At 40.5% G+C, this 13,851-nt stretch overlaps 1 protein-coding gene across 2 annotated transcripts in view; it reads right to left on the bottom strand.

The window, feature by feature from the left end:
* The window catches only part of sez6l (seizure related 6 homolog (mouse)-like), an 83,247-nt gene extending 69,598 nt beyond the window's left edge, over positions 1-13,649 (bottom strand). For both annotated transcript variants that reach the window (XM_084746122.1, XM_084746121.1), the window contains exon 1: positions 13,281-13,649. In XM_084746122.1, the coding sequence (XP_084602248.1) occupies positions 13,281-13,377 (97 nt within the window). In that variant the 5' untranslated portion in view covers positions 13,378-13,649. The remainder of the gene's footprint in view (positions 1-13,280) is intronic.
* Positions 13,650-13,851: the final 202 nt, after the last annotated feature.

Below are 13,851 nucleotides of genomic sequence, written 5' to 3' on the forward strand. Positions count from 1 at the left end.
TCTATGACCACTTTTAACGGATACCGTGACCTGGATGACTGAGAATCTTTGCAGACAATAATACAACAATAAATAGACTCTCTTGGCTGCAGCATTTATCCTCAACAGGTAACTCTAAATTAAAGGTTTAGTCACACCAGCACTGACAAAATGTCAGGAAGGCAAAATGACTAGCGCTAACGTGCTCATCAGCTGCAGTGGTTCAGCAGCTAGCCCTGCAAGTAATTATTATCATTTATAATAACATAAAATTATGTAAAACATGTTGAAATCTTATTTGCTGTGTCCATCTTTCTAACTGTCTGCCAGTCAAAACATTATTCATCATATCTTTGTTGACCTGTCTTTGCTGCTCTGCTCCTGGAATTTAGCTAGCTACGTAGTGCTAACTCTCAAAAAAGTTTTTGAAAAGCAAAATGCTGACGAACAAACCGAAAGCCCAACTGACAAAAGCTTAGCTGCAAAGAAGCTCACGACCAGCTACTGTACTGTGCTGTGCAGCCTAAACTAAGTATAAGGCTGCAAGATAAAGTATGGATTTATTGCCACACATAAGATTGGCGATGAGTGCCCTAAAATGCGTTCTCCCCCAGGACCCTCGCAAATGATTGTGGTTTGGGAACCCACATCATCGTCCTTCTAAATCCAAATAGTTCCCAAAGACATTTGAATAAATCTCCCTCTTTCTGCTATGATCAGGTCTTCAGATTTTTGCCACTGTCTACTACATCTGCAAAAAAAAAAGACACTACAGTTCAAGGCTGGTTACAAAGCTTCTGGAAGGGATACGACTGCACCAAGCTGACGTTGTAAAGGCTAGTGTTAGCATTGCACATGCAAGTTAGCACTCTTTATTTGGGATTTTAGTAAATCAGGCTCTATGTGTTTATGTGACTAAAAAATTTAAAACGTGTTCTTATATTAGATTTTTTAAACTCTCAAACATCAATGTTGATAACAGCTGCAAAAATGCATTATCAGTCAGACTCATGCAACCAATCCAGACTGATGATGATACACATGATTCATGTTCATCCTTTTTATTCATGGTAATACGTACAATTTATGCACATACTGTATTTAGAACTTGTTCTGAGAATGCTTTGATAAATGAAGGCCCAGGAACAGAGACAGATAATAGAAAAACTTGAACAGTTTACACACACACACACACACACACACATATTATATGCATGCACACACACACACACACACAGACAGACAAACATCCAGGGCTTAAAACAGACAAACACAAAGTTAAGCTTCAGTTAATTGCTTCTATTGTAGAGAAGTGTCAGCAGCATCCGTGCAATCCTGCAGCCATCCTAGAGAGGATAATCCCGGATAGTGAGGCAGGCACCAACAACTCGCTCTGAACAACAAACACACACACACACACACACTCTCAAAGCCCTTTAAACAGCCGCACTGGGTCACAAAGGTCTAGGCAGACCTGCTGAGGTGGAGACATCACCGGCGGTAAGACCTGCCATTGCTTCAGGCGTCCTCCTTTGATGTCAACACTGCGCACAGACGAAGGTTAGAACCAGGAGAACATCATGGGAGGCGCTAACCTCCCCACCAACTCCTCCAAACCCACCCACCCACCCACACGAGCACACACACACACACACACACACACACACACACACACACACACACACACACGCTCATCTCTGAATAATTCACTGGGATGTTGTCGTCTCTAGTAAGTTTGTTGCAGAAGCCTGGACCATATGTCAGAGTGTGTGAGAGACGGAGAATCTGCAGCTCTCACTTCTGGTCCTAATGAGTGCAGGGACTAATTGAGATGGCAGCTTGTGCTTCGACGTCAACACTCCTCCAGCTGCAGCAAACACAAACAAGGATAAACACACACTCCCTAATACAAAGAGGAGTCAGGACAAAGACCCTGGAACCGACAGAAACGCTGCAGCAGGATCTAAGTGTGGCTTTTACTCTGTGGCAGTCTTTTAAATGCAGGGGCAAAAATCTGTTTTGGAAGGGACAGTTCCATTAATTTTTTTCAAGAACAATTCCTGAGGGGGGACACAGAAAGCAGTGCTGTGACTCTGCTAACAAAAACTGTCACCCAGCTAAGGAATGCTACATTGCATCGCCAGTTTTTCCTCACTGACTCGAGCAAACAGCTGCAAACATCGGCTGGTGTTTCTGCGGCTCCCTAACAACAAAATGCCAACAGTAACCTGTAATTCGCTGCAGAGAAGATGAAGATCGATGACGAGTATAAATGTGTTTCACTGTACTGAGTGCTGTAGTTTAGTTTATTTAACAGACAGAACATTCAAGCACAAACTACTCACACACATTCCACTTTGAAAAAGGAGAAAAATCTGATATTACCTGCCCTTTTCTTAATAATAACATACCATAAATACAGTCCAGTAATGTCTAACATGTCATGACTATCATATTTATTTTTTACAATGATATTTTGGGGGAGCAAATCATATTTTTCCAAGAGGATTGTGTCCCCCCTGAGATTTCAGCCTCTGTTTAAATATTTTAGATATTTTTGAGCAAATTTCAAGGTGTGTTTAGGGTCATCTGAGGTTCTTGTTTTAGCCATTTAAATGCAAATGTGTGCATTCTTAATATTAATGCTTTCAATTTTCCAAAGCTAATATTTCAAAATGGATTTTCTATATAAGCCATCCCCAAAGACTGGGTCGTGACCCACAGGTGAGTCACAAGAGAGTTTTATTTGGGTCAGCAAATAAATCAAAGACTAGGGAAGAAATTCAGCAAATTTAAGAGTTACATCTTTTATAAAGCATTTAAACTGTGTACATTATTTTACTGATGAGAGGAAAAAAACAAGAGCCTGTTAATTCTGCCTAAAAACACTAACTTTGTCTCATTTATGATTTTTTTTTTTTTTTTTCCTGAGAGGAAGAAATAAAGCAATGAGATGTCCTGTAAACTCAGAATAAATGCATTTATGTCTCACTTATAAAGTACGTAACGTGTGTATGTTTTAAATAAACATGTCAGGAGAGTATAAGGATGCAGAAATGGCAGTAAAAACAACCAGGAATGTTAATTTATTTATTGATTTATTGATAAGACTTATTGTGATTTGAGTCTCAGTTGTGTGTCATTTTTAAAAAGTGAATTCCCAGAAAAAAAGTTTGATGATCAGATAGATGTTTGGTTCATTTATGGTGCCTTTGCTCAGCTCTTTGTTTGATAACCTTTTCTCTTTTTTGGTGCAACTAATTATCTGATCTTTAGATTTTCTGCCTAATAGCAACTTGCAAACTAACCTTTAGAAAATATGTTTTTGAAGACATTTTCATTCAACCTTAATATTAACTTAGAAATACACTGAGTTGGAGATCTCATTAGCCACATAAAAAATAAATAAAAAACACAAACCTGGATAATAATGGTGATAAAAAGAAAAATAATAAAAAGCCAAATTAGTAAAATAATAAGGCTTTAAGAATACATAAAGCAATTAAATTTAATCAGCCAAGACAAGAACAGCTCGAAGTGAAATAAGACTACATTAAAAATTTAAATTGTCCCAAGGATAAAAACTTGCAAATGAACGTCCGCTGCAAACACAAAGTGATGTGTGATCCAAAACGTAGCTTCAGTTTATATTGTTGTTACTGCCAACAACATGTTAGTCCATCTCTAAAGACTGTCCTCCTGTGTGTCTGTAGCTCTCAGCTCCAAGCATCCTGTTACTCCTCTCTTCTCTAAACTACTGCAGTGACTGTGGATAAGTACCTCATACCACTTCAAATAATCCATACTGACCCTTTAAGGTTTAATGAATGATCTAAGTGGTTGGTGTGGTCTTGAGTCCTTCCCTCTCCTTAACCAGTTGTGTTAGTGTCTTAAAACCAGACAACATGTTGCTGCAAAGCCCAGTTTCCACTGCAGAAGTCCTGTGTTTCGTCCTCCCTCTGACTCTGCAGTGTGAGGATGTCGCACCTCTTAGTCTGAGTGGATATGAGTTTGTTAAAGCACATTCAGAGTGTAAAAAAAAAGTATTCTGATGTGTTGCTAGCTAAATTCACATTATTATGACTTCACTATATGGACTTGGGATCGGAATCAAGAAACGGTTCCAGTTGAAAACCGGTTCCAAATTGTCCAGTCCACCAGAATCCTGCCTCAGCAACTCTGTCAAGTCCTTTAATCGATGCGTCTTTTGTTGACAGTCACACACTGCAAAACACGACACACCCTCATACCTACACGCACCGAAAATCAGCGGTACTCAAAAACACCGAGGCGATCAGGTGACACACGTTTCATTAACTGAAAAGGTTTATGAAACAAGTGACGAGGTTAGTGTGGAAAAGCTTAGTGTTGTAGTCACATGTCCTGACCGTGATGAAAGTTACTCAAAATATTAATATTAAACAACTCCATGTTTTACTTTTTGTTCCACACAGGACTTGAACCTCGTTCATCCTGGGTGGTTTGAACGATCCATCTCCCCCACTTTCTACAAATACTAAAGACTTTCTCGTTCCTTATTCTCCTTATCATCTTCCTTATCATCTAAGACCGAGGTGACTGTTGTTTTAACAGTTATTTTCATTAGCCATTAATCTGCACCTTACTTTTAAAATTAGTCGATTGATTTACTATAAAAAAATATTTGCATCTTTGCAGATGATGTGATTCTGTTTGCTTCTGTTCACGACCTTCATCTCAGTGTTCCTGTGCAGAACAATTACATCAAACTCACGTGTTTATATGAGAGGTATCACGATATTTCAGTGCGATAATAATATTTATTACAATATAGAAAAAAATCTACTGAACAACATTTTATGGGTGATTGCAGCTTGCAGGTAGCAGCATTTGTTAGTGCAAACAAAAAGAGCAGCGTTTTCCATCCTTCTTTTCCAACGAGCTGCTGTCACTGATGACAGTAACTTAACCTTGTTCAACCTTCTTCAGGAGCCTGCAGAATATTATCACCTAATAAAATGGAGCTCAGATTTTACAGCAACAAAATGCTAACTGTTCATAAAAATAAAATAAAAATGTGGTCAGAACTGGATTACCATCAAATGAGGTAGAATATCAGTGCTGAAACTTCTGCATTGCCTCTAATTTCTTGTGTGAGTTAGAAGGTGTCGTTTCTGTCATCACATAAAAATTTATACCATGTTGTCGTGGACGGTATGACACGGCACAGCCCTCATCTACACTGCTGGAAACTTTCAGTGAGAAGGAGTCATAGCAGGGAGCAACACAGTGTGGCTTCATCTCACAAGGAAAGACGACAACACAGCTTGTTGCGATGTCTGTAAAATAATCATTTGTCTCTGCACAACGCTGACTTAAATTCCAGGAATGACACGTATTTGACACACGCACAGCTTCCCAACTGAGCAACACGCCTGTTACTGAGGGTAAATATCCTGTTATAATAACATCAGCACCGAGGAGGCAGGCTTAGGAGATTTTCTCTTTGACTAAAGAAAACTTAAATTAATTTTGTCTACTCTGCTCCTACACAGCATTTAGACTAAGAGATAATAAAACGGTGGCACTAATGCTGAAAATCTGTGTAGGCAACTTTTATTTCCACACAGAAAATTGAGCAGGAATCACTAAAGACGTCAATGAAGATTTGGACCAATCAGCAGAATCGATAATAGCAATGGTATCAATAAAATCTCACTGATTTCCACTCTGCACATCCTTGAATGTAACTAGAATTATTTTTAAAGAGTCCCTGCTCACAACTACAATTGACAATAAATTTTTGCATTTTCACACTGTGAGAGACTCTTAAGGTCCCTGCAGGTTGATTTTGCATGCAGTCATAAGGGATATGCACAATTAGTCGACTATACAGTTAAACATCGCCACCCTTGCTAGTCGGCACCAGACCTTCTCTCAGCTGTTATGCAGTTGCCTGCCACTTGTCAGACAGCAGCCCCTTTCGCCCAGCACAAATGCCCCGATGGCCCACCCAACCGCGGATGCTGTTATCCACAAAGTTGGACAGATGACCGCTCATAAAACCAGCGCGGTCTGGCAGCGTTTTCATCTAGAAAATGAAAATAAAGTTGAATGTAGGCTGCACCAGAATAAACTGGTATATAACCACTTGACTGGACAATATGTGACCACATTCAGCACAGACATGGACATTAACCTGCTGGCAGAGCAGCTGCTGCTGCTAGCACTGCTAACTTTGGTCAGGCTGGCAGCTAACGTCAGCTCTGGGCGACGTTACCTGCAGACTGTGATCCTTTTCAGTCTGAAAAGGTGAAGCATTTAATGAGTTGTTGTCATGTTTTGTAGGCTGATGCACAATGTTTGTATTGCATGGCACAAAATGGCACACATTTCAGCTGCAATCAAAATAGGATTTGGCTGTTGTAGACTGTGATTACTGCCTTCAAATGACTCTTAAAACACATGAGTTTTTCAGACAGTGTTTATCATGATCAATTAATAAATTGTGCTCAATTTTAACTGCTTCCCGAGAGTTTCTTACTGTTAAACTAAGCGACTAGTCCAAATTCAAATTTGCATTTAATTGACGGGGAAATTAGTGTCCAGGAACATCCCTGGTAGTCGCCTGAAACCAGCAGGGAATCAGTTTTAAAATACAACATATAGACCATATGTAGCTAAACATGCTAAACCATGACTGCATTACTTTAAACCTGGACTGCAGCTATCAGAAAACACAGCATCAGTTCTTCATTAAGAGCACAATGATCTGTATAACCATGTTAATCAGGGGCTCATATTCCAGTGAGCTCTCCTGGAAATGAAAGGTTAAGCCCCTTCTAAGCCCACCTGTGCTTCGCCGCTGCTGCTGCTGCTGCTGCTGGGCCAAGAGTGCCGCTGATTAAAATGGGGTCACCTCCAACTTTCTGTCTGTTTCTGTCTCTGCTCTCCTGCCTGCTTTTGTCTTACAAGCACCTCTTTACTTCGACCTGCCGTGTGCCTCTGCAAATTTGTCTTCCTGCCATTTCACCCGATTCTGCCGGCGCTTCTTCCAATCAAAAGTCATTCACAGATAAACTGCACCGTCTGTTTCATGAGGATGTAATACATGAACAGGTAACACGCACAAAAGTCACAACACGTTTATTCAGAGTCATGACTCAGGCGAATGTAATTGGCATAATCATTCTTTAGAGTGATATCAAGATCTAGAACAAAATCTACCTTCATAAAAAGGATATTAAAATGCTTTTGTCATCACTGAGGACCCTGGCTGTGTGTATCAGACCAAGTGACTGTTGTCTGCAGGTCATCTCAAGTTCTTAATCAGACCATGAACACTGAAGAAGGAAGAGGAAGTCACCACAGCTCATTATATGCTGTGCAACAGCCGAGTAATTGATTTTTAATCGATTATTAAATGAATCACCAACTATTTCGATAGTCGATTAATCAGTTGGAGCAATAAATGTGAATATTTTCTGGTTTCTTTTCTCCTCTCTGACAGTAAACTGAATCATTTTGAGTTGAGGACAAAACAAGACATTTAAGGATGTTGTCTTGAGCTTAGGGAATATTTTCTGACATTTTATTGACCAAACAATTATTAATCGAGCAAATAATCTAGCATTTGCTTCATGCTTCATTCTTTTGTCTGTTTTGTTAGTAGCTAAACTCGTATATGTTTAAGGGGCACAAATGAGAATATACAGATTTTTGTTTTTACATGAACATACAGATAATAGCTTCTCGTTGCAGACCTAATACAAAGTATTTTCTGTCATTTTTCTTTCTCAAACTACCCTCCATGTTTGTTTTCGCCTCAGCCTCACTTTCCCTCATCCTGTGTCTCTTTCTGGTGCTTATTCCCAAAGTTTGCAGCCTGAGGATCTAGTTGTATAATAAGGCCAGAGTTACTCAACCATAAGAAACAATCTCCTCTGTCTCCCCCTCACTTCCATTTTTCTGCCCTCTCACTCACAAGTAATAGGGAGGCAAAAAAAAAAAAACAAAAAAAAAAACACGAGAGCCCACTGAAAGAGGACAGGAGGAAGGAAGTGGAAGAGGTGATGTGATGAGAGGAGAAAGGCGAGTTACAAGATGAATGAGTTCTGGAGGAGAGAGGAGGAGAGGATCTATATTTTTTAAGCCAACATGCATCCACAACCAACTTTATACAACAAAACAATGCCAGTGTGGGTCGATAAAAGGGCTCCGTGTTGCTCGCTGGATGCAAACTGCAGTTGGCTTTGCTTCCCAGCTGGAGCTCCTGAATCTGCACTCAGCTGTCAAGCTGTCTTTCTGGCAGATTATCACTCTCACCCCGAGAAATTAGACCACGCAGTGATCCAGCCTATCTTCATACACAGGCACAATCCGCGCACGCACACACATAAACACACACAATCACAAGCCTGTTCGGTGACATTACATCTCTGCTGGGTGATCTCATTAAGCACAGACACCGACAGTGAGATGAAAAACCAGTGATGCAGTGTGTATACGCAGTGTGTGTGTGTGTGTGTGTGTGTGTGTGTGTGTGTGTGTGTGTGTGTGTGTGTGTGTGTGTGTGTGTGTGTGAGTGTGTGTGTGTGTGTGTACGTTACGTGTGTGTGTTTGTGGCTGCATTTACTGATCGAACATTTGTGCAAGTACACGAGAAAAGACAGGAGTGACAAGGATTAACAAGCAGACTGAAGCCTGCTGGGAGCCGATTGATGAATTGTGTGTGTGTGTGTGTGTGTGTGTGTGATGCATAAATTATTGAACTACACACTAAAATGAAGAATATTAATTACCATAACATACTTAGCAAAGAAATGTATACTTTTATTTTGCAAAAACGAATCCCCTCCAACTTTTATGCTTTTCTTGGAACATTAGAGAGACTGACCTTAGAAAAAAATAATCAGGAACATATTTTTCAAGAACTCTGGTCTCCACTGCTCTCTTACTTTTCCCGAGGACATCAATCAGACACTTTTTCTGAACCTGCACTTCATAACTTTTATATACACACCATAAATTAAGCAGTATTAAAATATTGTTGCCATTAATTTTGGTGTTTTTTCCTTTCCATTATTTGCTCTTTTGCTTGGTTGTCTGTCGGTTTTTGTTGTGTTTATTTGGGCGTGTGACGGTGGAGGGAAGGGATGAGGTACATGTGGAAACTCGGTGTACTGTGCTATGATTTTATGATTCCATAAAAGAAAGAAATAGAGACTAAAGAAGTCCTCAGTGACAGTCGTGGGACATTCAGCAGCAATATGAGACCAACTGTCACTTCAGATTTTCAAAATAAACCCGAACAGCGAAAGTGGTGCAGTCTTCTGGAACAGCATGTTCAGAATGAGGCCATGACAGATATCACACATTTTTTATTGTGATGACAATAATAATATACATATTTTATGTAACCTAATTTATCTAAGAGCAGCAAGTTTACAGAGAAAATATAAACTGCTGAAGATTAGCTGAACCAAAGGCGACGTCTCCAGTCGCTTGTTTTATCAACCAAAACTCCAAAGCCAATATTTGTTAAGTTTACAGCAGAGGCGTGGATTCGAGTCACATGACTTGCATGCTGCTCACCTTCTGCTAACACTAATAACTCATGATCTGACTTGGACTCGAGCCTTTTGACTTGAAAATACTTGATACTTTTCCCCAACACCAGAGATGAAAAAGTCTGTTATTTAAAAAGTGTGATTCCACAAATCGATTCACTTCCTGAATCAGTTTGCATTTATAGTCTTCGTTCTCAACAAGTCGACACTTTATTTCCCCAGATCCACTTTGTTTGCACCAATCAGACTGCAGAGAACCATGAAGAACTGACGTTACGTTACTGAGCTCCAGCTGGAGATCAAATGACCAAAGATAATTTCGTTCACATACAAAAACTATGAGGCTGTCAAACAAAAAAAGGAACAAAATGCAGAATGCAAAAACATGCAGGTCAAAATTACAGATGGAGACGCAACAACATCCAGTTTCATTCAACATTTAAAGTTCCACAAGGATCAGTAAGTCAAGGCTGATACTAACACAGCTACTAATGTTAGCTTAACAGCTCAGAAACTTTTTAACTCAGTGAGGCCTGAAACTCACTCTTACATTAAGACTTGTCCAGGACTCGATTTAAGACTTGTCAGTCTTTACTTAAGACTTGAGTGCAAAGACTTGCGACTTGACTTTTGACTCGCAAAACAGTGATTCAATCCCACTTCTGGTTTAAAGAGATATAAAAACAGAGAAAAGCTGCTTTTTTAAATGGAGAAACAAAACTCACAAAGCAAAAAGAGACTAAACAAGTAATCAATTATCAGAACAGCTGCAGATTAATTTTCTGGCAGTTGACTAATTGATCTGTCAAGTGATTGTTTCAGCTCTAAACTTGATTTGAAAAACATGAAACGCAAAAGAAAAGAGGCTCAGTACAGAAAAGATTCACATTATGAGCAGCGTTGTTAAAGGGGCAATTTAGAGATTTAGTACCGACTCCCATTAAGTTGAGGGACTTGCAATTTAGATTAACATTAATTAAAATAACAGTTTAAGTTGAGACAACAGAAAATGACACATCCAGACTTTATGCACGAGTCAAGACCTAAAAACTGCTTCCTACACTTCCTGGTTCTGAAACTAAATTAGGTCTCTTCAATCTGCATACAAATAACACAACTTCACATTTTCAAATAGCATCCAGTGCAAACACCAGTCCTTCCCATTAACTTCTGTGGATAATCAGGTGACTTTTATCATCATCCACAGTCAGGTGACCTTTATCGCCATGGTAACAAAAGTAAACGTGGTTACCATTGTGAAACAGTTGCAGTTTGGTTCATTTAGGCAACAAAATTTCTTGTTCAGGTTTAAAAGATCATGGTTTTGGTTAAAATAGGTATGTTATGTTGCATAAGTCACATGACATAAGTAAGATAAGTCACATGATAATGTCATTGTACATAAAACTTTAAATAACATTGACTTTTTGTGTCTCCTGCGTGAAAGTGTGTTTATTTCGCCCATCCGTCCACCCCACCACCACAGACTTTCTTGCCCTTTATATTACATAGTCGATTAATCTGTCGTTTATTTTTTCGATCAATCAGTCAGTTGTTTGGTCTGTAAAATGGTGATTAGTGTTTCCCAAAGTCCAAGACGTTGTTCTCAGTTTACTGTCAGAGAGGACTAAAGAAACCAGAAAATATTCACAGTTAAGAAGCTAGAAGAAAGAAAAAGGCCACATCAAACCTCCACACAGATATCAAGATTGCGTGAAGCACTATGTTCTACAGTGAGTCTGAAAAATGATGACTATATTTAATTGACAAACAAAACACAGACAGGTCAAATAGCAAAACAGCCCACAAACATAAATAGTCACCCTCAGTCAGAGTCAGACATCAGTGATTTCCTAACATTACACGTGATCTATGATAATGGAGAAAGAGAAAAATATTTTAGAGACGCCCCAAAATTCCACAAATCATGTTTTTAGCTCCCTCTGGCTGCCCTGAAGTTCACAGCCTGCATGTCGCTCCTCTTCCATGGAGTCCACCATGTTGAGCAGCCATGTTTCTACAGTAGCCCAAAACAGACAAACCAAACACTGACTCTAGACACAGACTTTAGTGCTTTATGTGAGTTGCATGGCCACCATAGTGTCTCCTACATGCTTGGAAGAGGAGGGTCACAGTGAAGTTGTTGTTGTTGCTTGTTATTGTCAATGGACAATGCTGTGCAGAGTCAAGTCCACAAACTCGCTTCAGCCACAGACAGGCAGGTTTATTTAATATACTCATTTTTGCACATCTAATTTCTACACATTGCTCCTTAAAACTACCACAAAGAACTATAGAGCCCCTTGTGGACAAAAGCAGTAGTATTTCCACCTTAATAGACAAAATATAACATAAAAAATAAAATTTATCTAAACCAAAATCTTTTTAACTGGCTAACATATGACTCTGACATACATGCTGTAGTTTTACCAACTTGTTGTTGCTTGTTATTGTCAATGGACAATGCTGTGCAGAGTCAAGTCCACAAACTCGCTTCAGCCACAGACAGGCAGGTTTATTTAATATACTCATTTTTGCACATCTAATTTCTACACATTGCTCCTTAAAACTACCACAAAGAACTATAGAGCCCCTTGTGGACAAAAGCAGTAGTATTTCCACCTTAATAGACAAAATATAACATAAAAAATAAAATTTATCTAAACCAAAATCTTTTTAACTAGCTAACATATGACTCTGACATACTATTTGCTGTAGTTTTACCAACTTGTTGTTGCTTGTTATTGTCAGTTTACAATGCTCTGTGCATCCTGCAGAGCTCCTGCAGCCTGCAGAGCTTCTCCAAGTCTGCAAACCTGCTTCAACCATAGACTGTATATTCAACAGGATTTCAAACTAATATACAGTCTATGACTCCAACTGGCTATTTGATCCACTGTGCTCATTTTTGCAGGCATGATTGCAACACATTGTTCCTTTAACGCTACAAACAAAGAACCTTAGAGCCCCCTGTGGACAAAAGCAGTAGTATTTCCACTTAATAACCGGAAAATATCACATCAAAATAAAAGTCTTGAAATAAAAATCTCCTCTTGCTTATTTTTAACTGTCTAACATGCTATTCTGACATACTGTTTGCCTCGGTATCACCTACTGGAGAACAACCTCGCCAGAAAACATCATTTAACAACGGACGGATGTGCAAAACAACATACTTTCTTGCGCACATTGCAACTATGATAAGGTCGAGGTTTGAGATGACGATCAAATTATCCATAAGTAATTTCTGGGAGGCATTTTTAAAAGAAGATGCACAGCTTTTCTTTCCGTTTCAACTTTCCTCACTTTGCCGCTCTGTATGTTTTCCGTGCTGCTGCTCAGACTGGAGGGATCCCCCAGTCTGTCTCCCACTCTGTGCGTGACCACCAGTCTGATCTGCAGAGCTTGTTGACAGGTGATCTCTCTCTGAATCTCTCCCTGCATTCACTCCTGATCGACGCTCCCACGCACACGAGTGGGCTCGGGTCCACATGGACTCTGTGTGAGGATGCCTGTTCAGCCAAACGCAGTAAACAGCGTTTATTTCAGGACTTCAAAAGCATCTCCATCTCCATCTTTCTCCTCCTACGAGAGGAGGAGAGGAGATCGCATCAGTCTGAGGGATACCCAGAAAGAAAGACGAGTTGTTTTGTGCAACTGTCCTCCAGCTTGGACAGGAGCCAGGACAGAGGACATTTGGAGTGGGGGGGGGGGGGGCATGCAGAATTAAAAAGGTGGTATCGGCTCCCTTACCTCCTGCTGAGACGCTGCTCCACAGCAGCCCGATCCACAGCACCGCCGGGAGGAAGGAGGTGATGCGGTACCCGACCGAGCAGGCGGCCGGCGGCATGGCGACAGGAGCCGGTCCAGAGGAGGGAGAGGAGGGAGAGGAGGGAGAGAAGGGTGCGGATGAAGAAGAAGAAGAAGAAAGAAGAAGAAGACGGGCTCTCCGGGGGTCTCTCTCTCAGCGGGATGATGTGCGGTGTGATCCGATCAGAGAGTGCCGACGGTCCGCGTGTCAGCGCAGCATCCTCCGGACTGACTGGCTGCACGGAGCGGAGCGCCTCCTGCTTTCTGCTCCGATCTGTCCTCCTTTTCTCCTCCGCGGACTCTTCTGTCCTCTCTCTCTCTCTCTCTCTCTCTCTCTCTCTGTCTCTCTCTCTCTCTCTATTCAGTGTGCATCACCCGCCCACCCCCTCCACACACACTGACACACACACTGACACACACACACACTCACACCGAGCTGACCTTAATGATAATGAAACTTTTGCTCAGAGAGAGAGTGTGTGAAAATGTGTCAGGGTGACTGTTGTGGGCTGCA

Source organism: Lutjanus erythropterus, chromosome 20 (genome assembly GCF_056507025.1).
Source record: "Lutjanus erythropterus isolate fLutEry1 chromosome 20, fLutEry1.hap2, whole genome shotgun sequence".
NCBI classification, from domain to species: domain Eukaryota; kingdom Metazoa; phylum Chordata; class Actinopteri; order Lutjaniformes; family Lutjanidae; genus Lutjanus; species Lutjanus erythropterus.